General features: G+C 57.6%; 1 protein-coding gene and 1 long non-coding RNA gene across 26 annotated transcripts in view; one reads left to right on the forward strand and one right to left on the reverse strand.

The window, feature by feature from the left end:
- The window catches only part of Tns1 (tensin 1), a 208,781-nt gene that overhangs the window by 25,522 nt on the left and 156,498 nt on the right, over positions 1-26,761 (reverse strand). For 16 of the 25 annotated variants that reach the window (XM_078017987.1, XM_040267774.2, XM_040267776.2 and 13 more), the window contains 6 exons: positions 16,294-17,838; positions 10,410-10,496; positions 5,503-5,699; positions 4,519-4,594; positions 931-1,023; positions 74-97 (listed from right to left, as the gene is read on the reverse strand). In XM_078017987.1, coding sequence (XP_077874113.1) covers positions 74-97; positions 931-1,023; positions 4,519-4,594; positions 5,503-5,699; positions 10,410-10,496; positions 16,294-17,838 — 2,022 coding nt within the window. The remainder of the gene's footprint in view (positions 1-73; positions 98-930; positions 1,024-4,518; positions 4,595-5,502; positions 5,700-10,409; positions 10,497-16,293; positions 17,839-26,761) is intronic. The other 9 variants (XM_005330452.5, XM_078017993.1, XM_078017985.1 and 6 more) reach the window with 3 other exon arrangements.
- On the forward strand, positions 20,372-21,512 carry LOC144365631 (uncharacterized). Its single transcript, XR_013424308.1, has 2 exons — positions 20,372-20,618; positions 21,208-21,512. It is a non-coding gene; the product is annotated as an uncharacterized LOC144365631 (long non-coding RNA).

Consider the following 26,761-nt stretch of genomic DNA (forward strand, 5'->3'; position numbering starts at 1 on the left):
CTGGTCAGGAGTGACCTCCTGCGTGGGAGCCAGTGTCTGTGTGGGTCACAGATACATGCCGTTGCCCTCCTACCTGGCTGGACCAGTCTCCTGGTGGCTAAGGAGAGAAGGTTAAAGTTGACCCCAAGACCCAGCTCCGCCCTGAAGCCAGCGTCTAGAAGTAGTTTTCTGGACTGAACTGGCTCCATCTTGCCACTCAGAGCCCAGGGCCCCCCCTGTCTCCACCCCCACCCCACAGGAAGGAGAGGAAGTGGGAGGTGGGACAGGAGGTGGGAGGCATGACCCCGAGCACCTGCTCCAGAGGACAGCCTGAGGAGGCCCACTTTCTACTACAGAGACAGGAGGGTGCCGGAGCCCAGCGAGGAGGGAGCAGCCCGGTAGCCTGGCTCCGGTCCTCAACAGCAGGGTCAAAGGCTACCAGCATGAGGAATTTGGACCAGGAGACCAGCAAGGCCTTGGACAGGCCAGAGAGACCCAGGGCCAAGGGGGAGAGGGCTGGGGAGGGGACAGACAGCAATGGCTGCCACTGAGTCATGAGTTCTCAGGCGGAGGTTTGTGAGCCACAGAGGCAGACCAGGAGAACTCAGGGTGGCCTCTGGCGTCTCGAGAATGCTCAGAGCACACTAGGGACCGGGAAGCCAGGCTCCCAGCAGACAGCAGGCCCAGTCCAAGGAAACCCAGGCCAGGCCTCCAAATCCCAAAGTCCACAGGGGCCACATGGGCAGGAAGGTGGCCAAGGGATGTGTCACCTTGACCCCTGCACCGAGGGCCCCGAGGCCTGACCTCAGAGTGGCACAGGGCCCGCTCCCTCTCCTGTCCAGAGCGTCTCCAGAACCTCTACTCTGGGAGCCTCCATTGAGATCCCCAGCCCAGGCCACAGGGTCCTGCCCCGCGGCCTCCCGCACCACGTCCACCCAGCCAGTCACTCACCGCCTGTGGGGTGCAACAAGATGTCCGCTGGGTTGTGGGGTTTCAGGCCCAGAGCAGATAGGGGTGTCTTGGCCAGACCTGGAGGGGAGCGCACTGTGCCAAAGGGAAAAAGAGGGCACCTGGAGTGAGTGGATGGGGCAGCCCTGCGGGACACGCCACAGACAGAGCCAGTGGCCCGGTGGCCAGGGCTGGGCCACCGGAGCCAGCCCAAACCCCACACTGGGGCTCCACGGCCCTTCCAGTCCCCTGTGTTTCTTCACATTCCAGCAGTTTAAAGGACAAAGGGAAAGAGTCAGGAAATGACGTCCTTTGTCCTGGCCCTGTCCCCAACCTTGAGAGAATCATTCCTACCCCTCGGCCCTTGGCTTCTCACTGCTGTCCTTTTCACTACTCTGCCCTACGGTATATACACGGCTCTCTCTGCCTCTCTCTAGAATATTCTCTCTCTCTTTCATCATTCTCTTTCCCCAACATCCCTCCCCAATGCACACACACACTTACACACTCACACACAGACACACACACACACACACACACACACAAACATAAACACACAGCCTTTCAAACCCATGCCCGTGATGGACTTAGAGGAAGACAAGTGAAGATAAAGATTCAGCAGAAGGGGACCACGGGCTGAAAGGGGACCACGGGCTGGGCCTCAGGCCTGCCCTCCACCAGGTGTGTCCCTTACAATCCCAGTGAGGGACTGTCTCTGTGTGGGGCTCCGTACCCCCAGCCTCAGTGTCCTGGGAGAAGGAGAAGCCTGAGAATAATCCCTGGCCAAGAGCCCCAGCTTCCTGTGCACAGCCAGGCTCCGCCCAGCCGCCCATCTGGGTTACAAGTGTCACATAACACAAGGTCAGAAAGGCTGTCAGGCTCTTTCCCATCGGCCAAGGACTCAGCTGAGCTGCTGGGCAGTGTCATGCCCAGTCACGAGATGTCTTGGTGACAGCTGCTGCGTCTCCTCACACACCTCCGAGAAGAGAAGAAATGAGCTCTGTGGCTCCTAGCAAGGAGACCTACAGAGGCCACAGCCCCTGAGGACACTCCCTCTCACCGGTGGCCTCAACGGACTAGCTGTGGCCCTCGGACGCCCAGGACCCAAACACAGCTCCGCCACCCTCCCTGGGCCCGCTGGCTTTTCCCAAGACAGACAGGCTTCAAAGAAAGGAGCAGCAACAGACAAGTACAGCCTCTCAGGGTCACCAACATGCACAGCGTGGTCAGGCCGGCACAGGTGTGCACACATGCTGAGGGAGATGGGTGGCCCACTAACACCCCAGCCTCACTCTCCTTAGAGGACCAAGGGACAAACACAGCACAGGGAGAAACGTGGGCAAACACACCTCCAAGGTACCAGGTAGGTCCAGACCTCTCCATGCCCACAGCCCCCTGCCCCACATGACATCCTGCTCATAGACGCTTCTCAAGCCTTCAGTAATGTCCGTCAACTGAGTGCACAGATTAAATGACATAATCACCAAGAGCGAGCCTGACCTCCGAGACACCGGCCCAGGGACTGGGAAGCAGCTCCAGCCCGCAAGTCTGCATATGCCACCCAGCAGGTGCATCGGGGCGCAGGGCCCCAGAGAGAGAAATCAGAGGGGGCCAGAGGCCAGAGACTGGCGCGCCCCAGCGCCCCCATCCCAGGCAGCGCGGCCCTTCTGCTGAGGCAGCTGAGTGGGTGGCACTGAAGCCAGGCGCCCTCTGCTTCCTGAAAGAAAAATTCCTGGCATTCCCCCGCCTTCCATCCTCTCTCCAGCTCTGTGCATTATGAAAGCTCTGACTTCTCCTTGTCCCCAGGGCACCCAGCGCTGGCCAGGAGGAGGGAGAGAAAAAGGTAAAACTCAATTCTAGGACAGACCTGATGGCTTCCATCCCAAGCAAGGGGACACCCAGCCCTTGGCTGTTGGACCTGACAGCAAAAGGAGGCAGAGGTGCAGGTCAAAGGTCAGGACTGGGTAAGAGAAGCCATCGAGCCAACCGGGTTACAGAGTGTCTTGAGTAGGTGGTTCCAGTGTGGCAGCCAAGGGCCCCCAAGGCCACCAAGGCCACTTGGAGTTGACTGGTCTGAACTGAGTTGTGCTGTCAGTTCAAAATACACAACGGTATTCAGGGTGCAAAAGGAACCCAAAATATCTCATTTTTTAAGTTAACAAAGTACATCTCAATCATGCAGATTGAAGTTAAATAAAGCTTATTATTAAAAATAATGTCACCATTATCTTTTTACATGTTTAAAAAAGATTGTAAAATTATCTCGGTATTTTTAGACTGATTTACCTGTTGGAATGATAATAGTTTGGACTTAGAAAAAATGTTATTAAAATTAATTTCAACAGGTCATGATTTTTGAAGTTACTAGAGAATTTTTTAAAAATAAATTTTTTAGTTGTAGATGGATATACTATCTTTGTTTTATACAATACATAAAAATAAAGGTATTATTTTTATGTGGTGCCAAGAATTGAACCCAGTGCCTCATACATGCTAGGCAAGCGCTCTACCGCTGGGCCACAATCCCGGCCCGACTACTAGAGAATTCTAATGGCGAGGGTGCTCGTATTCTGTGTCTACCCGCAGCCAGAGCCAGGGCTGCCACGGCTGCTGATCCGTCACAGCTTTGGCCTCCTCAAGATGGCAGCCAGCACAGTTTTGCTGGCACACAGAATACGTGCACTATTGCCACGTTCCACCCCTGTGCAGGACAGCCAGCCCCAAGGGGCGCAGAGCCAGCTGCAGCTCACCCTGCCTTAGCCACTTCCCCTCTCATGAGGGCAAATGCACAGCTTGGGCCTGGACCAGCCAACCCACCCCTGAGGATCCCCGGAACCTGCTTCCTCTGCTCTGCTGATCTGGGCCTCTCACGGGGACCCGAGTGTCTCTTGACCTAACAGGATGCCGTCACTGCACTGACCACAGCCACCTCCCCCAGGTCAAGGTATTTCCCCTATAAGAGGGATGGCTGCCGTGCTCCTGGCCTCTTTCACTCTTCCCTTTGGTGGCCCTTTGGGAATTTGCCTCCCCAGCTGTACAGGCAGGCTATAGACTAAAGGCCTCTGATTGGAGGCCAAGATCAGATGAGATGGGGGTTCTGCCAGCCTGAGTCCCAGACCTTTCTTTCCTTGGTTGGAACTACATAGATTGCTCGAGGCGGAAGAGGGTCTGGATGCAGAAAGAAATGGGGGTCAGAAAAAGAGGTCAAGGTGAAGTCACCAAGAGTCACATTCGGATGGAATATCTTTTGAGCATAGGATGCAAAAAAGTCTCAAACAACTAAGAAAACTCCATACTATGAGAAGCCAGGGTCCCACGGGCCATCAATCCAGATCCCAAGACCGGGGCTGCCTCATCCCAGAAGGGACAGGAGAGAAGATGGTGCAATGGAAATAAGGGAGTGGGGGTGGGGGAGGCCCACTCTAGCCCTGCCTGACTCACGGAAGTGAGAAGCAGGAGATTTCAGCTGAACGCATCTCTGCTGGCACACTGCCCCCACCCCACCCCCATACTTGGGGCACTTGCATAGGTCAAGATTAAGACGAGGTCAGGAGGGCCATGGGGAGGATAGGCTTAGCAGGGAGTTCTTACCCCCACTGGACGGCGGGCTGGTTGGAGAGGTCCCCTCCATCTCCTCGAAGGCCTCCTTGTAGCTGTGCAGGTGGGGCTGCAGGGGGACAAAGGGGAAGAAAAGGGGGAAGCCCTGAGAAGAGGAGGTCCCCCTTCAGATGACCTTGAGCATGAGGTCAAGGTCACAAATTCCCTTCCCAGCCTGACTCTCTGCCACTGCTCAGGTAAGTGCAGAGGTCAAAGGGAGATCCTGGTCACTCACAGCCCCAACAACTCCTTGAACTAGAGAGAGTTGGGGAGTGGCCATTTGCAAGCTCAGGCAGAACCGGAAGTATTTCTGAACACGGCTACAGAGAAGGGGCTGAAGGCATGGGCCTTGCATCCTGCCAGAAGGCAAGAGAAAAAAGAGTCAAGGGCCTCTGGCATCCAGAATGCCTCTCTACTCTGGGTTTTATACAACAGCACCCACTGGTATCTCTCAATGTGGCCATGGACCATCAGAATTTTTCAGGGTGCATGTTTATGATGCGGATTCCTGGGTCCCATCCCAGAATGTCTATGCTGGAATCTCTGGAGGTGGATTTGGGAATCAACAGTTTTAACAGACTCCCCACTGAAGATTGAGATCCTCTGCCTCCGACTACTGAAATGTCTCAGAAATGCACTCTTCTGGGCATGAAAACTAACTCTTCCAAGAAAACCCTTATTTCTGAAAAAGGCTCAAGAATATTTTGTCAGTCTATACAACCTGGTTTGGACTTTCAAGATGAAGGTCATCTATGTCATCCCTAGGATCCTTATCACACTACAAAGGGACTCTCTTTAGGAATCAAGAAAGTAACAGGGCGTAAAAGCTATTGGAGGGAGAAAATGGGCTCCAGATTCCACATGCCAGAGAAACGGCCTTGGGTGAGGAAGCAAGAAGACAAAAACTCTGCGTTTCACTGATGGGTCACTGCCACAGTGCTACCCTCTGTGGCCCCAGGATGCAGCTCAAGGACTCACCTCTTTGGGCCGCCCTCCAGGATTGAGGGCGATGGTGAGAGCCAGCTCAGGGGAGACGCACTGGACAGGGGAGCGAACCCCGGGGCTACGGGGGGATGTGGCTTCAGGAGAATGGTTCTCATACTGTCCATCGCTGGCCGCCCGCCTCCGGAGTGGGGCTGGGGGCTCCGCAGGCTGCCTCTCCCGAGCCTGCACCCCTGGGAGGAATGGCAAGGCATGCAGGGCGATGAGTGTATTGTTTGAGAAATACTCAACCCCTCCTAGTCGCCCCAGAGAAGGCAGCGCCCCTTAGCACAGGGCCAAGCTGGAGCGGGCCAGCCTCCCCTCTGCACCTCCCCCAGCCTTCCTGGGTCCAACTCTGTTCACACCCTGGGTTTTCTCTGTAGGGTGGGGGACCTGCTTGGACAGGGCCGGGAATCGCCAGGAATCGCTACTCCACACAGGGTTGGGACCAAGAGCACAAAGGATTGATACAAGAAACAGATGTCAGCTCCGTCCAGCCCCTAGAGGCAGAGGGCCAGAGCTTCCAGACACAGGAGGGGAGGTGGAGGGAAGTGAGGGTCTCCAAGGCAACTGCATCAACCAACAGGCAACATCAAGCCCGTGGGGAGGAACTTTTGGAAGGGGATAAATTGCATCATCTTGCAAAATGGTGCTCCCAAGAAGAAACAAAGACACGACTTATTCTCGCTGTGGAGTCCTCAGCCCAACTGGCCACTGGGATATTTCGAGCCTTCTCTGGGGTTCCCCAACCTCCGTTGGTGTACGGCTGAGACTTCTTACCAACCTCCCTCCTACTGGCCCCTTAGCTAAGCACCCACTCTTCTCACTCCAAAGATGGCCACGGCTCCCAGCGGCCCCTCCCTGCAAAGGGCAGGCACAGAGGTCATGCTCTCCATCTGCGTCTCAGCACTCCCAACCCCAGGCCCCCTCCGCAGGCCGGGCACAGTGCTCACCTCGCCCTCCTTCCTTCCTTCCCACTCTCTTCCCACAGCTGGGCTGAGGCATGGAATCCATTGCCTCACTGAACTGGCTCCCAGAATCCTAGAAAATTCACTTCCCAGGTCCCAGGAGCCAAGACCCAGCCCAAAGGGTGGGCCCCAGACCTGATTATCTTCCAGGACACTCTCAGCCCTGCCTGAACCCCCACTGGGACTAACCAAAGGTCCTAGGTCACACGGGCCTGGTACCTGGGATGTACCTCTGAGAAAACCATTCCACAGCACACGTGGGAGCACACACACACTCACACACCCCACACACTGCTGGACCCTAGGAACAGGCCAGTACAGCCAAGCAGATCACCACCGCACAGCCTGAACCACCCTCCACCACCCACACTGGTCTGCATGCGGGGCAGCCCCTGTTTTCTTGGCTGTAGGCCGACGAGTCTGGGGCAGGCGCACCCCTGCTTTCACGCCACACGCAGTCACTGTAGACAGGGACCTGGGTGCTCCCGGGATGGGTGCTCCATAGGCCAGTCAGAGAGTCAGGGGATCGCGGGTTAAATCCAGAAGGTGCAGGGGTGGAGGATACCTGGAGTCCCCACCTTGGTCCTTACCCAGAGGCCCTGCCTGCCCACTCAGCTAGGACAACCTCACTGCCACTCCCAAACTTCTCTGCTTACAGCTAATAAGCCGCCAACCTCAGCAAGTCCTTATTTTCGGAATAGAAAACCAGGAGTCATATAAGCCTCAGCCAGGGGCTGCTAGGGGCACCCACCCTGAAGGACGGAGGGCCTGGCCCGGGAAGGCAGAGCACACCAGCCTCAACCAGCGAGTCCAGACTCCCAGGCCTCGAAGGCTCTGTGCGGCCAGCAGCTCAGCCAGGCCTGCAGGAAGCCCTGGCCCTGGCCACGCTTCCCCTTCCCCTGCCAAGGCCCTACCCCACTCGGGCCTCCTGGGCAGCATGGACAGGGCTGCTGCTAGAGTCATTCGGCAAAAACATTACAGAGAAGCAGAGGTTGCCACTGATTTTCTAATAATACTGTGACAAAGGAGGAAGGTTCCCGGCCTGGAACTGAGTTCAGCCCCAAGGTGAAGAAACACATTAGGGCTGGTCTCCGTCCCGGGCTCACCCACCCGGCAGCCTCCTCTGGCCGGTCCCTTGCCTTTTCAAGAGGTGGCCGGTTTCCCTGTCCCGTGATCTGATGAGGTTTGCCCTTGGGAAAATCGGTCTGTTGCCACTGGAGACACTGCCTGAGTAGCATCCATGCCCAGGGGCCACGGTCAACCGTGGCAGCAGGACAGGAGGCTGGACTGAACGTGGCCTTGCTGATGGTGGAGGAGCCAGACGCCAGCCGTGCAGAGAGCTGTGCCTTCTCAGCTCCTTCGCCACCACCAGCTGGCACGCGGGAGAGCGTTCTGATCAGAGGCAGAAGGATGGACCAAATGACCTCTGAAGAGCCAGGGAGCTGCAGGGCACAGCCTCCCCCTTCAGAAGGAGAAGACCCTGCATTCCACTCCCACGGGGCCAGCCCCGCCCCCCAAAGAGTGCCCCCTGGCACCAGTGGCCACTCAGGGCCACTTGCATTCTTTGAACACAGTGTCCCACTGTTGTCCCCCTTGGCAAGCCCAGAGCTGCCCTGGAGTGCCTGGAGAACCTCGTTCCCTCTCTCTTGTCACTCTCCAAGGGAGGGGAGCCGGGCATGATGGAGGAAGAGAAGAGAGCCCCATTGTTCTGAGCCCAGCTGGGACGTCTGGACCCCAGTTGACAGCCCGTGTCAGAGGGAGAACAGCCCCCTCTCACGTCCCAGAGCCTGCTCCAGGCCACCACCCTCCACCCAGGACTTCCTCAGTCCCCCAGCCCCACTCTCTCTCAGGGCCTCTGGTTCCGACACACACACAGGCAGGGACCAGCGCACACTCACGCAGACACACATGCACACAAGTGTGCACACACCACCAGCCAACCCGACAGGAAGGGCAACGGGACACGGATGGTGGGATCCTGGTGGGGCCCTCAGCACCCTTACAGTCAGCCCCACCCACCCCTGCAGAAGGCCATATGGCCAGAGGAAGCTGGTGAAGAAAGGAGCCAAGAAAAGCAGGATTCTGGAAGGTTCTCCCAGCCAGGCGGCAAGCCCAGCACTCTACTCCAAGAAGACTGAGAAGTGAGATGCACTGATACAAGAAGCTGGTCTTCAGGATCACAACACCCGCCAAGGGGCCTGGGTCACCTTCTAAGGGCTGCTCACACAGTGGCATGAGGTCCTCCCCTCGGCCCTGGGAGGATGGCAGGCACCTCTGCCCCAGAGCCTCCACATGGCCCCACAGGTGGGGAGGAGCAGGCCAGGCAGCCCCGCCGCCCAGGGCACCCCCACTCTGCTGCCCAGGACGGTGCTGTTGGGGGACGGCTCTTTCCTGAGGCTCCTCTAACTGAGATAGACCTGAGGCAAGCCCGGCCTTCACCGCGCGCGCACACACACACACACGTACTCACACGCACACCCTGCAATTCTGGGCGTGAGGCCCCAACACTTTAGTAAAGGACTGCCTCTCCCACCCGAGTCACAGGGACAAACTCCCTGGTGTCAGCTTCCCCCACCCCGTGGCCACTCCCACCCCCACAGACCCAGCTCTTCTCCCAATCTTCCAGTTTCCAGAAGACTGGCTTCCTCAGCTCCAGGTCGGGAACGGGGTGTCCGACTGCATGCCTGGGGCTCCAGGAGCAAGGGGATCCAGGAGGAAGGCCACCTGCTAGGCCAGGGCACCAGAAAGCCACACGGCAGCGGCGCTCACACTAGCAGCCCTAGGGCAAGCCATGCCAGCTCCCCTCAGGACACACCAGCCCCAGAACCCGCCCAGCCCCAGGCCCAGCTGGACACTGCACTCCCCACCACAGGGCTGAGAAAAAGGCCGAGGGAAAAGAGGAGGGGGACGGGGGACAGGGTTTTAGAGCTATCTCCCGATTATCCATGGACTGGGAGGAGGAGGATCCAAGAGGCACCAGGCAGTGCCGTTGGCCGTCACTGGTTCCCAGCGCCTCTCAGGCCATGGTGTGGGACAAGCCTGAGCACAGTGTCCCCCCCCTGACACCAGCCTGAGGCTCACAACAGCTGGGAAAGACCAGCTGATTCCCTCCCCAGGACCACGAGCCTGAGGATCTGCTGTCCAGGAAGTTGGAGTGGACATCAGGGGACGTCATCATCCTCAGATAAAGTACCATGGCCCTGGGGGAGGGGCCCCCCATCCGGGACATGCCAAACCACCGTGCGAAACACTGGAGGCCGGCTGTCACCCTCCAGGTTTCAAATTGGGTAACTGAGCTCCGAACAGGTGAGCGACTTGCCCAAGGTCACGGGGGTGAGCACAGGCAGGGCCAGAACCATAGCCCAGGCTTCTGACTCTCGGCTGTGGGTCCTAGGATCAGATGGGAGTGGGGTCAGAAGTACTCTGTCTCTAGGGTGTGCAATGCACTCCTTGTCCTGCACCTGGTGGCTGGCCCCAAGCAAGGCACAGCCTACCTCCTGCTGAGACCCCCCACCCCCAGCACAGACTATCTGCCGGGGGTCGGGGGGGCAGGGTGCTGGACCCCTCACTGCGCACCTCACCGCGGAGGCCTTTACCTCCGTGGGGACCCTGAGGGTTCATCTAGCCCCTTTATACCTGTTCCCAAGGCTGAAAGCATCAGGCCCCATCCATGCAGAAGCAGGGACCAGGCTCATGCAGAGAGGAGGGACAGAGGACTTGGAGAGGAGGGGGAGGAAAGAGAGGGTAAGGAGCAGGCTAGAGAGAAAAACAGGGAGAGCAGAGAGAAAGAGCTGGAAAGAGGACAAGCACCCAGCAGAGGGGAGACGGGGACAGGAGGGAATGGGGCCTGGAGGGGGAGAGGCAGCTGGCGAGGTCTGAAGAGAGAGAGAGACCAGGAGCTAAACCAAGGCCAAGGGAGCGGGGACAGGGACCAACCAGAGAGGGAGGCAGATCGCAGCCGGTGGAGAGGAGGGGCCCGGGAGTGGCCACCCTGCCCCATGTCCTGCAGCTTGGCATTGTACGCTGCCCACCCCAACCCCAGGGGAGCCGGCAAGGGTGGGAGGCGGGCGGGCGGGGAGACACCAGGCCAGGAAAGCACAGGGGACAGGTGGACACAGGCCATGCAGAGCATGCAGGGACAGGCACAAAACAAGACGAAACAAAACACAAACAAAGAGAAAAATCGAGATTAGTTGGTGTTCTGCCTGGGATGGGCCACACACTGGAGGGGGCGGGCAGGGGGTGCCGCAAGAAGAGAGGGTGGATCTGGGGTCTTACTTCCCCAGAGGACGGGTGGCCTACTGTTGTCCCTCTCACTCCTAACCCCAGAGTAGAGCAAGAAGCTGCCTGCCTGGGACCGGGTGACCTCGGTCCTCTGACCCCACGCCCCACTCACTCCTCCGCCAGCTTTGCCCATCCCAGGACCTCCTCTTCTCTCGTGGTCACCGGCCTCTGCCTGAACCCAGGTCACACTCCCTAGCCTGCCAGCATCCCTCAGCACCCGCCCGTGTGGGCAGTCCTCTCCTCTGGGGAGCCCCTGGCTCTTTCTGCTCTACCCAAATCTACTTGGTGCCACCAGAAAAGTCCTGAAAATGAACCTGCTTGCTGCTGTAGAAGGGCTGCTATTTCAGCCATGTCTCACCTTGCTGACCCCCATCCTTCTTCTCCCCACAAGGCCAAACGTTTTTTTTGGGGAGTGGGGAAGGTACTAGGGATTGAACTCAGGGGCACTCAACCACTGGGCCACACCCCCAGCCCTATTTTGTATTTTATTTAGAGACAGGGTCTCACTGCATGGCTCAGTGCCTCACCATTGCTGAGGGTGGCTTTGAACCCACAATCTTCCTGTCTCAGCTTCCTGAGCCCCTGGGATAACAGGCGTGGGCCACACGCCCAGCAGGGGCCAGCCTTGATCCTGGGGATCTCTCCCCACGGGTGAGCTCCCCCTTGCTAGCTTTACCTGGCCCGCATCTGCTGACAGCCCCCACATCTCTAAGCTCCAATCTGTCCCCCTGAAACTCCTGATTCTTACCACCAGACCATCTCAGATGCTTCATGAGCATCTCCCACCCAAGGTGCCCCAGATCACACTCCGGTTCCCTCTGGCCAGCTCTTCTCAAATCTTACCCTTCTCAATACCAAGCAGCTCCAAGGTTAGAGTCGTCCTTGACTTTGCTTTTTTTCTCACATCCCACATCTAGTCTATCTGTACCTCTCGCTGGCTGTGCCTCCAAAACACATCTACGATCCAAGCCCAGCCTCACACCTCCACAGCTCTCACCCTGATCAAGAGTAGCAACCTCCTAACGGGCCTCCCTCCTTCCATCCTGGCTATACTGATCCTTTTAGGACAAGTCAGATGACATCACTCTTTGGACCAAATCCTTTTTAAGGCTTCTCACACCATGCAGAGCAAAAACAAAAGTTCTTAGGATCCCCTGCAAGACCAACCATATGCCAGGACCACTCCAGTACCTCTCTGACCTCCTGTTGGTCACTCTGCTCTAGCCACACCAGGCACACTCTGCCTCAGGGCCTTTGAACTTGCTGCCCATGAGGCACATTCCCTTGTTGCCCCATGGAGCGTCCCCTGACCATGCATATAAAGTGCAACCACCCCCTGCCCTCTCCCCATCACTGTCACTTCACTATTTGATCTCTATGGCACTTGTCAGTCATCAGAAAAATTTATGTATCTACTTGTTCATTTACTCAGTGTCCAATTCTGTGGAAGGACCAAGGCTTAACCTGTTGTTTGCCACCATTTTCTCAGAGCCTAGACTAGAGAGTAGCACAGATTCAAGCTCCTGCTGAATGAGGGATGGAATGGGCCTTGAACTCAGCCCTGGATTCATACAGAAAAGGAAAAAAGGGGGGGAGGGCTTCTTAATCCAAGCTCTCCAAGTTTGACACCAAGTATTTCCATATATCTTTATCCATTCTTTATAATTTCATGAAGAAGTATCGCAGCTCCTGGCCCAGACTGGACTCCCAGGCCTGTCCTCTCGCACCGCCTTAGAGATGTGATTCTATCAATCTCTTCATTCTTCTCCTCTCTGTCCCTCTCCTTCCTCCCGTCTGCAGCCTCCCCTGCTCCTGTCCTTCACCTGAGAGCATTCTCACGACCCCAAGCTCTCCAGAAAGCTCTGATGTCTTGCTGACCTCTTTGGCTGCCCTTCTCTCCCCTTTTATCAAGAAACCACTCCAAAGAGTAGTTGGCACGCTGTCTTCACTCCATCCCCACTCACTCCTCGGTCCCTTGCTGTCTGGCTTCTGTCACCAGCACTCCACTAAAACTATGCCTTTGAAAATCACCAGGCCCCTAGTTGGCAAATCCAGGGGCTTAGTCTCTTGCTCCTCCTCCTCCTCCTGGTATCTCCAGTGGACACTGCTCACCTCCCCGCCCCTCCTCCTTGAAATCCTTTACTCTCCTGGCCTTGCGATGACACATTGTCCTGGCTCCTGTCACCACCCTGAGCATCGTTCTCAGACCCCCTTCCTAGCCTCCCTTTCTGCTCATGGCCACTCTAACCTAAGTTCTCTTCCCTCCATGATCGTGACATAGAGATCTCATTCATGCCCAGAGCTCTAACCTCCACCCTTGGGAGGAAAATCCCCAAATCTGCAGCTCTTCCCACTCGGTCAAGGTCCAACTCCATCAGCCATGTGTGGAGGCTCCGCTGACCCCTCAGACCCTGCAGCTTCGTTAACCACGCTAGCCGGTTCACAGGGCGAGGGAACCACGGTGCTTTTCAGCCATCCCTGATCCCCCCGACTGTCAATCAATCTGTGATTGACTGGCCCTACTCCCACTGTGGCCGTGGCACCATCTCTTCTTTTGGATGCCCATGGTCAGCATCCTAATCTGGTCCCCATTACCAAGGTGACCTAATAAGCTCCCAGCCTCTCCCAGGTCAAAATCTCTCCCATTTGCATTCTTCCTGCCCAGTCTCACCAGACGCACCTTCCTGAACCCCAGCTGGGTGGCACATTCCCCTGCCTAACCACAGGAATGATTTCCCCTGTTGGTAAGTGGTAAACTTCAAGCTCCTTAGGCTGGTATTTAAGACCATCCCGAGACAGACCTCTGGCTGCCTTTCCTGAGTCTCCCTCTAACAGTCTACGAGGCTCTCCACATGCTCACTGTTCTTCAAACATTTCCTGTGCCTTCCTATCCTTGCCACGACCTCTCTGTGTCCACTGAGTCCTCAATCACTTTCAAATCCTATCCATCTTGCAAGGTTGTTTAACACCATCCTCCACACAGCTGCCTCGGCCTTTCCAGCTGCTAGTGACCTCTTCTCTCCCACAGAGCTTTCTCCATACCTCTTTTATTATGAATGACCTCATCTTAAAGTTCTAGTTCTCCCCACCACCCTCAGCACTAAACCTGAGACTCCTTAGAGATAAGATCCATATCTGATTTCCAACATGCACTGAAATCTCTATCTCTCGAGGCATCCAATATCAGTCCCATCACAGAATCAGGAATATAAGATACCTCCACTGTACTCCTCAACTCTCTTATTTCTTTTTCTTGTCTTATTGCACTGACCGGGAATCCAATACAATGTTAAATGATAGTAGTGATAATAGACATCCTTACTGGGTCCCATGGCTATAACAGGAATGCTCCCAACATTTCACAAGGAAATGTGGCACGTGCTATAGATTTCTACTGCCTTCTCATTTTCAAGTTAGGAAAATTGTCCCTACAGTCTCTAAGATTTCATCGGAAATCAGACATGAACAGTAGTTGGATCAAAGTGGAATGAACCAAACAGAGTGCCGAGGTACGAAGGACGGCTAAGGTGGGGAGGAAGACCTGGGGGATAAAAGCCAAGAGAATCCAGATCAAGTTCATGGTCATGAAGAGGTTCTGCCACAGATCTGAGCTTCCTAGTTACTCATGTGAACACTTAAGTCCCAGCTTCCCGCGCAGCAGAATGCCGAAAGAGCAGGAAGAACTGATACTGAAAGTCCATCCTCCCTGCCTCCCAGAAAGTCCTACACATTGATGTTACTTGAGGGCCCTTCGGTACCATGAAGGGCTACTAAGGAAATTCTGCACGCAGAGCCTGCTGACATAAGAAATTCTGTTCATGACAGGGTATAGACCAAAGAGGCGAATTCAGAGCCCTGGGTACCAGATACAACGACCCTCTCTATCCATCTCACCCCTCCTCCTGAGTCATTTGTGGTTGGTAGACAAGATGGTAATGGGCTTAGGTAAAGGGACCCTCTGCCATCAATGCCCTCCACCAACCCCATGGCTGCATGAAAGCCCAGACCTGAGAGGCTACAGGACACGGAAGTTGGCAGCCAAGACCGCGGAGGCTGGTTGAGGGGAGACCCACTCTCAGATGGACCTCCCCCCCAGGGCTTGAGCAGTATGGCTTCCTCTGGACCAAGAAGAAATTCATTCTGTGTCCTCCGCAGAGAAGTCCCCTGGATCCTATTCATCATTAGACCACAGCATCACTATCCTTCAGGCCACCTCAACACTGGGAGGGGAATGGCATCCCCAGGGAATTTGGGTGGCCCCGTTGTCCCTCTCGCCTCAACAAAACTTGGAGGAAATGGGTTGGTTTCGACAGACGAGGCAGCCAGGGAGGTGCCCTTGTGTCACAGCCCGGATGTGGGAGGAAGCAGAAGTCAAGCCCCAAATGGATCACCCATGGAGCATCTCACCCGCAGAGGGTCAGGGATGCTCAATCCTGGGTTTGGTGCTTGGTTAAAGCCACAAAGACCTCCTGCCCCAGCTCTCCAGGGTTTCTGCTCTGCCCTGAAGTACAGCAGCACCCAGGGCACCCAGGGCCCAACCCAAGAGCCAGCTGGCCTCTGTGAGCTGCTTCCCCATCCCAGGAGGGTGCCTCCCTTCCTCCCTGCAGCTGGCACGGTGACTCAGCCTCCCCTGAGTGTAGTGGAGGGCACAGCCAGCTGCCCAGCCTGCCTTCCCCTCGAGTCTCACCCCCTGTCAGCTGAGGGCTGGGCACGAGGCCCACCCCACCCCAGTCTTGGGGCCACCCCTGTCCGGCTTTCGCCTCACAACAAAATCAACTGCGAGGATTCCCCGCGGCCTGGCTGTCCCTGGGAACAGTCATAAGCTGTGGCAGGTGGCTGTGTCCCTCCCAGGGTGGCCTAGACACTGGCTCTTTCTTGCCTTTTTCTCCCCAGTAGGTTCTCCTGGTTCCCACTCTCCCTTCCCTCTCTAGGTATCTTTCTGGATTTGCTCTGATAGGAAGAGGAGCTGGTCCTAGGCAAGGACTAACGGGAAGCTAACCGGGAAAGGGACCTTGGCCCCTCACAAAAACAAACCTGAAGGCCCTCACCAGGCTGAACACTCAGATAGAGCCCAAGGGTCTAAGAGTCCACAGAGACCTCCCTCCGCCTTCTCCTACCCCAAGGACCTGAAGTCTGAGGACAACAAGCACGGCAGGCAGGCTCATAGTCTCCTCTCCACCTAGAAAGTCTGGACTCCAGCCCTGAGTCACCACCTCCAGGAAGCTCTCCCTGGTTGCCCTAGGTGGGATGTTATGCTTCCCCGAGCTCTGGGGCCCGGTCTCACTTCTGAGCTGGGGGCAAGTGGGACTCGGCACACACTATACTCTCTCGGAATTACCTGTCTGTGCCTGTCCCCTGACAAGACTGCAGACTCTTTGAGGTGTAGATACAGGAAGGGTGGCTGGGCCCCAGCTCCTGAGAGCCTCCCCAGGCCACAGCAGCACTGCGCCTCCCCCCACAAGGCCAACGGAGACCGAGGGAAGGGCAGAGGGAGGCAGGAGGGAATGTCCACGTCTACGGCCCCTGAGGCTCTTACCTGCTATTCGGTGGGCCACCAGCCCTTCCAGATTCAGTGGCTCCTCCTCTGGGGTTCGGGAGGGCTCTGAGGCCGCTTCCTTTGGTGGGAGCTGAGGCTGAGTGGTGAGGCCAGGGAGAGAGGCTGGGGGCTGCTGAGGCCCTGGGGGGCCATGGGCGGTTGGAAGGAAGGATGAGGAGGCTGGGCTCTTTGGACGGAAACCCTGGTTGGACGCAGCTGGACCCGACTGATAATCGTAAGGTGAGTAAGACCTGCCGGGAGGGGCCAGCTCGGGGGTTCCCAGGGAGTGCCCACCGGGGATGGAGCCAGATCTGGACTGGGTCAGTGGATGCGACTGGCGGGAAGAGCCTGAGAGGGGCTGGGAGGAGAGTGGGGGAGCCCCTGGCCAGGCCCCAGGGACACTCTGGGACTTGTGCAGGGGGGCGGCGGCCGAGACTGGCTCAAGGTCCAGCATGAGCATGTTGAGCGCTTCGATGGACTGCTCAATCTCCTGGTGAGAGGCCGCCCTGGGGAACTCTGGGAGAGCAGAGGCGGGGGGCTCTGCCAGCGGCTGGGGGCTGGGCCTGCCGGTCGCGAGGCTCTCCAACTGGGCTCTTTCCTGCTGGCGAAGAGGTTGGCGAGGCTGCGGCTGCTGCTGCTGCTGCTGCTGCCATGAATTCAGCCCCCTCTGCACGGCCTCCCGGCTGCTGCCCCCGCGGGCTGGAGCTGGGGGCAGCTGGGGCTCGGCATCCGGGAAGGACTGAGAGCGGAACATGCCGCTGGGGTCATGGCCATAGTGGGAGGTGGTCACTGCCTGGGGCCAGACCGGGTGAGGCCCCTCCCGCTGGTAGCCAGCTAAGCCCTCCTGCGCCGAGTAGGAGGGTCGCATGGGGGCCACGTGGCCAGCATGGGCGGGCACTGCCCGGCTGGCGTTCTCATAGGGGTAGCCCCCGCCATTGACCAGAGGTTCCTCAGGGTGGGCCTTGTCCAGGCCGTTGGTTAGTGGGGGCAGGGCGTCTGGGTAGCCCCCCTCGCTGGTGTTGGTGATCCCGTCCAGAGAGGACAGCGTGCCCATGCTGCCCACGCTGTGCCCATCCTGGTTGGGCAGCTCATCATCCAGGATGTCTGTCTCCCGCTCAGAGGCCAAGGCCCCACCGTTGACATGGACCTGGGCTGGGACAATATGGCGGCCGGAGGGAGACCCAGCTGGGCCGGCGGCCAGGCGGGACCTGAGGTGCTGTGCACGGTACATGGCGCCCTGCTTCTCTCGCTCTAGGCCAAAGCCGCTGAGCAGGCGATCCAGCTCCCGCTTCTCCTCGGGACTCAGGGCAGCGGGGGCACCGGAGGCCGCGGGGACAGGCTCATCCGTCTTGTCGGTCTTGGTGGAGGCTGTGGAGTTGCCCGAGTCACTGCTCACGGAAAGCGTGTGCTCCACGTGGTTGGGGGTGGCCGACAGGACAGGACGCGCGGCGTTGACGGCCCCGGTGCTGCCGTTCAGGGAGTCCTTCTTCTTCACCTTGGCGTACAGACTCCCGTCCAGTGGCCCCTGGGTGTGTCCCACCACCTCTGCAAGGACAGAGCAAGGAGACGGCAGATGTCACCGGCAGGCAGCTGTTCCCACAAGGAAAAGAGTTAGAGCCCCATCCGGATCCCCGAGTCTCCCCTTGCCACTCTGAGGAGGCACAAAGGAAAGGGACAAAGGACCCTACCACACAGGGCCAGGCAGCAGAGCCTAGGACTGGGCAAGGAGTCCTGAGGACAAACGCCCACCCCGGCCCATCTCTGGCTCTTCACCAGCTTCCTGGACACAGAGGCGTGAATCACTCTCTGGGCCTCAGTGTCTTCGTCTGTGCAACAGGGCAATAATAGAATCAGGCTGGCCCCTATGAGCTGCCACTCTTCATTGAACACAGCAGGCTACACGTTGAAACGAGCCGACACGAGTCGAGCTGAGCCGTGTCGGGTCCGTGGCCAGAGAGGTGTCCATCCTGAGGACCATCCATTCCTGACCGGTGACGGGCACCGCACGACCATCCCGGCCACTAGCACATCTTGGGGAGTTCCTGGGATTCCTGCTCGGGGTTAGGGGCTGACGCCAGGAGAGGTGGGCTGCGCCTTGAATGCACGCGGAGGGGTCAGCCCACCTCTGAGGACAGCCTTGGCCCCGGCAAGTGGGGGAAGAGCCTGCGAGGGCAGTGAGGGCGCAGCGCGGGGTGCCAGCCCACGGCGGGCGGGGCTGGGGAGAAGAGGCTGAAGACAGCACTGGGACTTTCTAAGACAAACTCGCCCTCCGGCCTCCGATGCCAAGTTTGGCTCAATACAAAGAATTTTCTAGAGCCTTTCAGACATACAACGCCATTCATTCTCCCCAGTGCCACATTTTCTGAAGTCTCTCCCATTTCCTTCCCCAGCACTGTCCCCTGCGCATGGACCCTGCCCACCACGACAAGCTCAGCCCACACCATTCAGCCTGCAGGAAAAGGGGCACCAGTCAAGGGCAGGGTGGCAGCAGGCCCACCAGAGGGCCCAGCCAGGACCCCTGAGGAGCTGAGCCAAGACGCAGCTGACGTAGCCAGCAGTCCTGTGCCAGAGGGTACCGGCACTCCCTCCGCAGAGGGTGCCATGTGGGGTGCTTGGGCAGGGGCTCAGGGACCAGGGTGGCAGGGGAGACACCTTGGGGATGGATGGAGAACCCAAAGCAGAGGTCTTCGCTGGGGAGAGCTCTCCTTTTGTTTGCAGGCAGCTCTAGGGACCCCCAGAAGCAACACTTTCTCTAGAAGGAAAAAGTGAGCTGTGGGTGGCTCCGGGCCAGGGGGCTGACTCAGGAGCAAGAACCTCCCCCACCCAGAGGAGCTCAGTGATTTCACACCCCGTACAGTCAGCAGCCCCTGCTCCAGACCCGAGGCACACACCCCACGCCCTCACGCAGAGCCCCGCCTTCTGCTGCAATCCAGCCGCCCCCCCCCAGGTAAAACACCCCCTCCCAAGACTGCACCCACCCCAGCCCACACCCAGCAGCCACACACTGAACCCAACTCAAGACCCTGAGGCGCACACCAACCAGAAGTCACCAAATCAGAAACACAGGGGCCTGTGCCGGCGAGGGGACCCCCACACCAAGAACCACAGCCAGCACGGCGTGGTGAACAGAAGCTGCGACAGTGTGTGCTCCCCAAGTGCCAACCCTGGTGCCCGGCACCGCACACACCACGGTCTCTAGCCCTGGGGGCAGGTGGTACCGTAGCTGGTCCAAAACGACAGATCTGTAGACACAGCACCTGGGGCCAGGGGGCTGCACCTCACAATCAGAGCTAATTTACTTAAAAGATCGTAAAATTTGTGTTAGGCTACATCCACCCCCCCATACACACACACACACACACACACACACACACACACACACACAGTAGAATAAACACATAAAAGGCAGGAATACCCCAAAATAAATATTTAAATTTAAAGCCACAAACATTTCAGAAAATACAAACGTTCTTGCCCTGCCCAAGGATCAGCCCTCGAGCCAGAAGTGACAGTCTCTAAAAATAAACCCTTGTACAGAAGCCCACGGCCAAAAACAAGTGATTAGACAACCACAGAACAGGAACATGCTGATCGACACACACACACCACAGCAGCCCAGTGACGTCATCAAGAGCCCGCACAGAGATTGCAAGCAAGGAGGCACCCACAGACCCCATACCCGCTGGGGGCTAGATGCGCTGCGGTCCCTGTGCGCTGCAGAACTAGCTCTGCCCTCAGTTTTCCCTGAGGCTTTGGGACCTCAGCCAGCAGCCAGCCCCGAGTGATAAGGGGCCACAGTGTTACTGCGGGTCACAGGGCTGGGGCAAGGTCTGAACTGGTGGGAGGCAGCGGGGAGACTGCCTGATGATCCCCACCACCTGATGCCCTGACCCTTCCGTACCCCTCCTGGGCAGGCCTCATTTTCATCCATTACAAAAATGCCAGTGTTAACCCTGTTCCGCCCCGTGATTGATCCACACGAGCTACTGTTGCATCGAAATCAGAAACAATGACTGCTAAACCACTAAGGTGCAGTAAGAAAATCGAAGAGCTATACATTGTTTAATTAAATCCTGTTTGTTAAATGCAAATGAATGTGTTTCCTGCTGTCCTCAAAGAAGGGGCCAGTCGCTGCTGACGGCCCTGTGCTGGCCACAAGGGCCGTGCGCTCCAGGCCAGTCTGCCTAGAACTGAGTGCCCTCCTCTTTGTAATCAAGGGCAGGATCAAGGACACGAGGGCTGCCCAGCCCTGGAGGGCTTTGCAGCGTCCAGCGTGTGGACACGACCTGTGGAGCAGCTCCCCTCCCCCTGTCGCGGAGATGGAGGTAAGTGCCCCCCCCCACACACACACACAAACTCGTCCCTCCCTCTCCCTGTCCACCACGACCACATTAAGAGCTATTTACTGGACCACAAGAAGCCGGAACTCAAGGCTGGTTTCAATCCATCAAGGCAGGAAGGGCAAAGAGAGAGGCAGACAAGGACAAGGATAAAATCAAGGGGGGAGGAGGGAGAGGGGACCTGCCGGGGCTGGGGAGATGGCTTGAGAGGCCCCCAGAGCTGTCAGGTCCAAGACCCAGCAGCCTCCACGGGAGGACCTGGCCAGGCCAAGTCACCTAAAGTGAGAAGCCCTTGGTCTCTCAGAGGGAGCGAGATGGCATGGAGCCTGGTGGGGGGGGCGGGGGGCTCTGGCTGGCTGGGGTCAGGGTACTGGCACAGGTGGCCAGGGAACCAAATCGAGCAGAAACACAGGCCCAGGCACCCCAGGGTGCAGTGCTCCCACGCCCCAGCCCCAGCCCACCCTGTCATCTGTCTCAGGGGCCTTCTCCTCACCATTTCTCTGGGGACCCTGAAAAGGCCACAGTCTCTTCGAGGCCCTCTCGCTTTGTCTGACCGTCTCCCTGATCTTCTCAGCAGCAGCTGGAAGCCGGGACCCCACCCCCGACGCTATGTGATGACATTCGCCAAGGGGCCCTTATTCCACCTCGGCCCTCATCCAGACGTGCGAGTCATGCTTTTGGAAGGATCTGAGGAAAATCCCCAGCTGACTTGGATGCGGACCTACTCCCTGAGGCTCCCGCCCAGTGGGGCTCTGTGCAGAGGTGTATGTGGTGCTGGATGGACTATGCTGGCCAACACGCAGGGACGTCCACACGTACCCGCCTCATCTACTTAAAAAAGGACACACAAAAAAAAATGGGGATGGGGTGCTAAGGCTATTTGGTTTCAGAGTGGCTATTTTCTAATTTGGATGTTCTTAAGAATCTCCTCCAGGGATTGTCAAAAATGTAGATTAGGGGTCATTGGAGGCCAGGGTGGGGCCACAAGTCAGCGTTTTAAAGAGGCCTCCTGGGGTTCAGGCACACAGGTGGACAGGACCTTGGGAAACCCAGACACAGGTGAGCGGCACTCCAGACACGGAGTGGAGCCCCTCCCACTTCCTAGCAGGAAGGGTTTCCTGTAGGTACATGTCCCAACAGATGGCCCAACTGGGAAGCCTAAAAGGTGGCCATCAGGTTGACTGAGAGAAAGGGATTCCATGACGAGGACTCCACCAGGAGAGACCCCTCCCTGGCCCTCCAGCAGGCCTGCTTTGAATGGGGATGATTTATCGAGGGTTTCAGGATGGGGCCCTTGTTGGTAAAAAGCCCTTTGGGTCCATATTCAGCAAATAACAATTCATTAAGACATTACCCAGAGCAGCAGTGACCAGCCACCATGGAAGAAAATCAATGCGTTGCCAAGAGGAAGAGGCTCTGTGCCCTCCCTGGGCACAGGCAAGTGGGGGCAGGCTGGGTCCTCAGCAGGAGGGAATCTGAGCCCCTCAAAAATAGGTGTAGGGAATCAAAGGCCACGTAGACCCGGGAGATGGGTGAACTTTGTCGAGAAGTGGGGTTTGGCTGCAAGGCAGGCAGGACAGGAAGTTCTGGACATGTGACCCCTTTAGCCTCAGACTACCCCGGCCATGGGGGAGGCAGGGACGAGGGAGCCATAGGATGGGGCTGGGTCCCAGGGAGGCCAGAAGGGCTGTGGTTCTGAAGCAGAGTCAGAGAAGAAGGGTGTCCTTCGGTCACACCCCTGCAGCCAGACACACCCACTGCTCAGAAAGATGGCCCCAGTCCTAATGGCCCAGTCAGCCCGTGGCAGCCACTTAACTGCTCCGAGGCTGGCCTCAGAGCCGCCAGGTGAAGAGGTTGGCTGCTTCCTTGCAGATCTGCTGAGTGCTGGGGTCCAGCAGCTACGCCCCTGGGCAAGGCCAGGCATATCCACGCTTCCTCTCTCCATCCTCTGCCCTCCATCTTCAACAGCTCTCACCTTCCACAGGGTACAGCCACCTCGGCCAGATATGCCAGGACTTTCATCACCAGGTCCTGCCTGCCTTCTGAAGGTCCAACACCTGCACTCCATTCGCTAAACTCTTTATACATTCTGCCCTGTGTCTCCGCACATGGCTGTTCCCACTCCTAAAATGCCCCTCCTCATCTTGCCCCTGAGACTCCCAAACTCCTGGGAAAACCCCTTCCCCCTCCTTCCGACTCAGTCCCAACCCCTTTCCTACTGACCTCCAAACTCAGGTCAAGCTCTGCGGTGTTCCCACAGCCCCTGGTGTCACCTCTCCTCTGACACCCACTGCACGGTCATCACTGATGTCTGTCTGTCTTCCAGAGGCCGAGTGCTCCTCATGGAAGAACCTTTGGTTTTTTTTCTCTCTCTCTCTCTCTAGGGCCTGGTTCCCAGAGGATGCCATTCACAATGTGGTCTATGTGAATGGAGCCTCTTGGAGTTCAATGCTAATTTACATGGCCGAATAGGACGGCCCTACAGAGTGCAGAGCCTGGCACGTACTATAAATGCTTCTTACATTACATTAAGTAGCCCCCAAAAGCTGTCAGTCACTGAGACAGTCTTCTCCAACGCAACTCAGTGGAAAATCGGGGGTTCTAGGAGGACTCCAAGCTACTCCTAAAGGGATAAAAAAAGAGAGATACTGCAGCCAAAATGTCTGAGAGAGCAGTATTCCTCATATTCTACAGTGGAGGCCCTTGCAAATTGGCTGAGCCAGACTCTATCCCACGGCATTCCCCATGGGCCTCCCCAGTCACACTCCATGTCAGGGGACATTAACTTTCCTAAGTTACCCTTTTGGGGCATCTGACAAAGTCCTAGAATAATCTTTTCTAACACACACATACATTTTGCACATGATTTAGGGAGTTAATGGACACTTCTAATTCTATAGAAGTTAAGATGTACTCATCTAAAAGTAAAGGTACAGTTTCTGGGGTCCCTCTCTGTCACCCAGGACATCTATGAAGGAGACCACGCTCTGACCAGAGTGAGAATACACAGGACAGAAGCCTTCAGGCTGGAGGCCCTGAGAAACATCCGGTCCAGAGAACCCAACAGGTTTTCCCTGGCTTGGTGTCAATACCAGGAGGTAACGTGCACCAAGAGGACCAGAGAGCACTGTCCAAGGCCCCAGCAAGACCTGCGTGCCTCCTGAGACATCCTGGCATGGGCAGCAGGGGTGTCCAGGGCTCTATCTGTGATGGTCCTTGGCCTCTAGCTGGGCCCACTTCCTGTCCCATGCCAGCCAGCAGGAGACTGAGGCAGCCCCTTATCACCACCATTTGCAGAGAATTCTAGAACTTTCTAAAAGGAATGAGCTTCCTTGGGGTCTCCAGAGATCAGCAGAATTGGAGGCTGAAGGGAAATCCCCAAGCCACTGAAGGGGACCCACCCAGAGGATATACAGCCTCTGAAACAGGAAGGTGGCAGGAGGCAGGTGCCACCCAGGGGACCCAGGCTCATGCAGGGAGGAGGCCATTGACACATGACAGGTGGGAGACAGGCAATCCAGGCGTGGCCAGGCAGACACCTGTCCTCCCTATTTAATAGCACACTTTGGAAGGGACCCACGGCATGTCCAGAGAGTGGACAGAAGAGAACAAGGTTCTCCTCAGAGCTGCTGTCAATCTTTTCACAGGTGGTTCTGTCCCTGTGCAAGTGACCTCACCAGTGTCACCTATAAGCCAGCCTCTGGATCCAGGGAAGATGGGCCAAATGAGCTTCTCCTGGCCTCGTCTCCATCCTTAGTTTCAGCCAAGAAAGAAAGGGGGAATAGGGAGGGCTGATGTCGGAATGACCCCAGCCTGCATTCACCCAGACCCCTGCCCACCCACGGAGCCCCTCCCTGGGCCTCAGGCCCTCAGGACGACAGAAGAGGGACCTCAGAGGGGCTCCCAGGGCATCTAAAAAGTCTTGGAGCTTTTAAACAGAAGGGCCTTAGGGGCCAATCCATGCCCTAAACACTCGCCATTTTACAGGCTGACAGTGAAGCTCGGCAGGCTCAGGACCCCCAAGGTCACCCAGCAAGGAAGTGCCCAACAGATGCCGTGCTCCTGCCCCTAACGGGGTGTCAAGGTGAAAGTGGCTGGAAGAGCAGGGGCAGGAAGGGAGGGTGGAAGACGGACCCTCTGGACAGGACCGATGGGACTTCAGCCCAGTGATGTGACAGATGTGTTCCCAGAACCCCCTCAGGAAGGACTCGAGGCACTAGTCCCAGATACCATCGGACTTGGTTCACCCGGTGCCCTCCAGAGACAGGGCACAGGGGCAGAAGACCTGATCTGGACGGTGACCTTTATTTCCCTGGTGACGCGAGGGAGCAGGACCAGGAGGGTAAGGAACCTGCCCTGGTCACATGCCAGCCCAGGCCTGCAGAACCAGTGCCAGCTCAGGTCAGCCTCCTAACTCTGGCCTGGCCTGCAGCGCCCAGCCCGGGGCGACCGCCCGAGCCCGGGGCACAGCTCCCCACCCTCGCCCGTCCGGGCACCAGATAGCGCAGGCACACTCTGGAGGGTAAAAATAGCTCCCAAGCCCACAACAACCCCAGCCCTTCTCTGCCAGGCCAGGAACCTGGCATTCAGAGAGCCCTGGCCAGGGGGACAGTGGAGCCGCCAGGGCCCTGCCAGCAGAGCCGGGAAGAAAGGCGTGAATGGGAGCCCCATGGGAGGATGGTCACGAACTCTCGGCACTGGGCGCCCCAAATCTCCAGCCACAGAAAGAAGGGCATCCTGAATAATGTCTCACCGGGCCAGCCGCACTTCCACCACGTCCCTCCGCCTGCCCCGTTCTCACCCAAGGGGGACCTCTGTCCCAGAACACCACCCTCCCCACCCAGCTCCCCTCCCACCAGACGACAGTGGCTCTTACCTGTCTCAGGAAGCAACTCCAGAAAGGGACAGCAAGGTCCCCCACATCCACATTCAAAGGCACCCAGAGGCCACAGCCCTGCCCAACCTCACACCCTTCCCAGGTCGGGTGGAGGCACACCAGGGCCCCCAGGCACAGAGGCGACCCCACCCTGTCCCAGCAGAAAGAAAGCCTCCCAGGACACACACAGGCGACACGGCTATCCAGGACAGAGAGGGAGGAAGGCGAGAACGGCCGGCCCGATGCGCTCCTGGTGCCTGAAGTTTCAAATCATGCCTACATGGCTGCAGCTGCGAGTGCGTGGGTCCCGCTCAGGCTCCCTGGAACTGTCCTGTCGGGTGGGAGGAGTCAGCGGCGACCGCAGCCTGCCCCGGTGCAGCACACACTCACACGCGCACACACACACACCCTTCGCTCCGGAGCGGAGCGCGCTCTCCCCCTCTCGGCTCCTCGGCCTCACTCTGGCTTGTAGGAAGCCAGTGGGATAAAACTCTGTCTGTAATTTCAGCCAGCTGCGCCCCTAGGGCTCCACTTATCATCCTGCAGCTATGTAGTGCTTGAATGACATCACAGTGGCTTCGGGAGCCTCCAGCCGGCAGGGAGAAGTGTTCAGCCCAGCCCTGCTCCAGCCCAGCCCAGCCCAGCCCCAGCCCCAAACCCAGAGACAAGTGGGAGCCAGACCCCAGAAGCAAACGGAGGCTGAGCCCGGGGTAGACGGGCCAGGCTGCGAGGGCCAGAGAGAAGGGAACACTCCTAGGAGGGTATTGAGATTTATTTTCCCAAATATTCCACATTTTTTTCCCATTCTCAGCAAATGGAAGGCGGGACAGATGACAACAACTTTCCAGCTGCTGAACAATAAGGTGGAAATCTCTGTCCCCCCTTCCTCTCCCGCTCTCCCCACAACAGGGCCGAGACTGGAGGCAGGACACTTCCTTGGCTTGGGAGAGGAAAAACATCAAAAGTAAAACCTACGAGCCCCCTGTGCTTCCCCCGGGGGAGCTGAGTGTCACCGGCAGGCTTCGGGGACAGGGTCCAGAGGCCAAAGCAGAGTTCTCGGGGAAGAGCTTTGAATTTGAGCCCAGTGACCTTGACACTTGGGGACACCTAGACCTGGGGTGCCAGTAGCATCTCTAGGTCACCTGAGAAGCCCAGTTGATTGGCTGCTCCCCATCTGTGGCAACTGAATGGTGACCCCAATGCAGCAGCTGCCCTGAGTTCCCACTGTGATCCCAAGGTGCCCTGAAAAGTG

The sequence above is a fragment of the Ictidomys tridecemlineatus genome, chromosome 7 (genome assembly GCF_052094955.1).
Source record: "Ictidomys tridecemlineatus isolate mIctTri1 chromosome 7, mIctTri1.hap1, whole genome shotgun sequence".
Taxonomy (NCBI): domain Eukaryota; kingdom Metazoa; phylum Chordata; class Mammalia; order Rodentia; family Sciuridae; genus Ictidomys; species Ictidomys tridecemlineatus.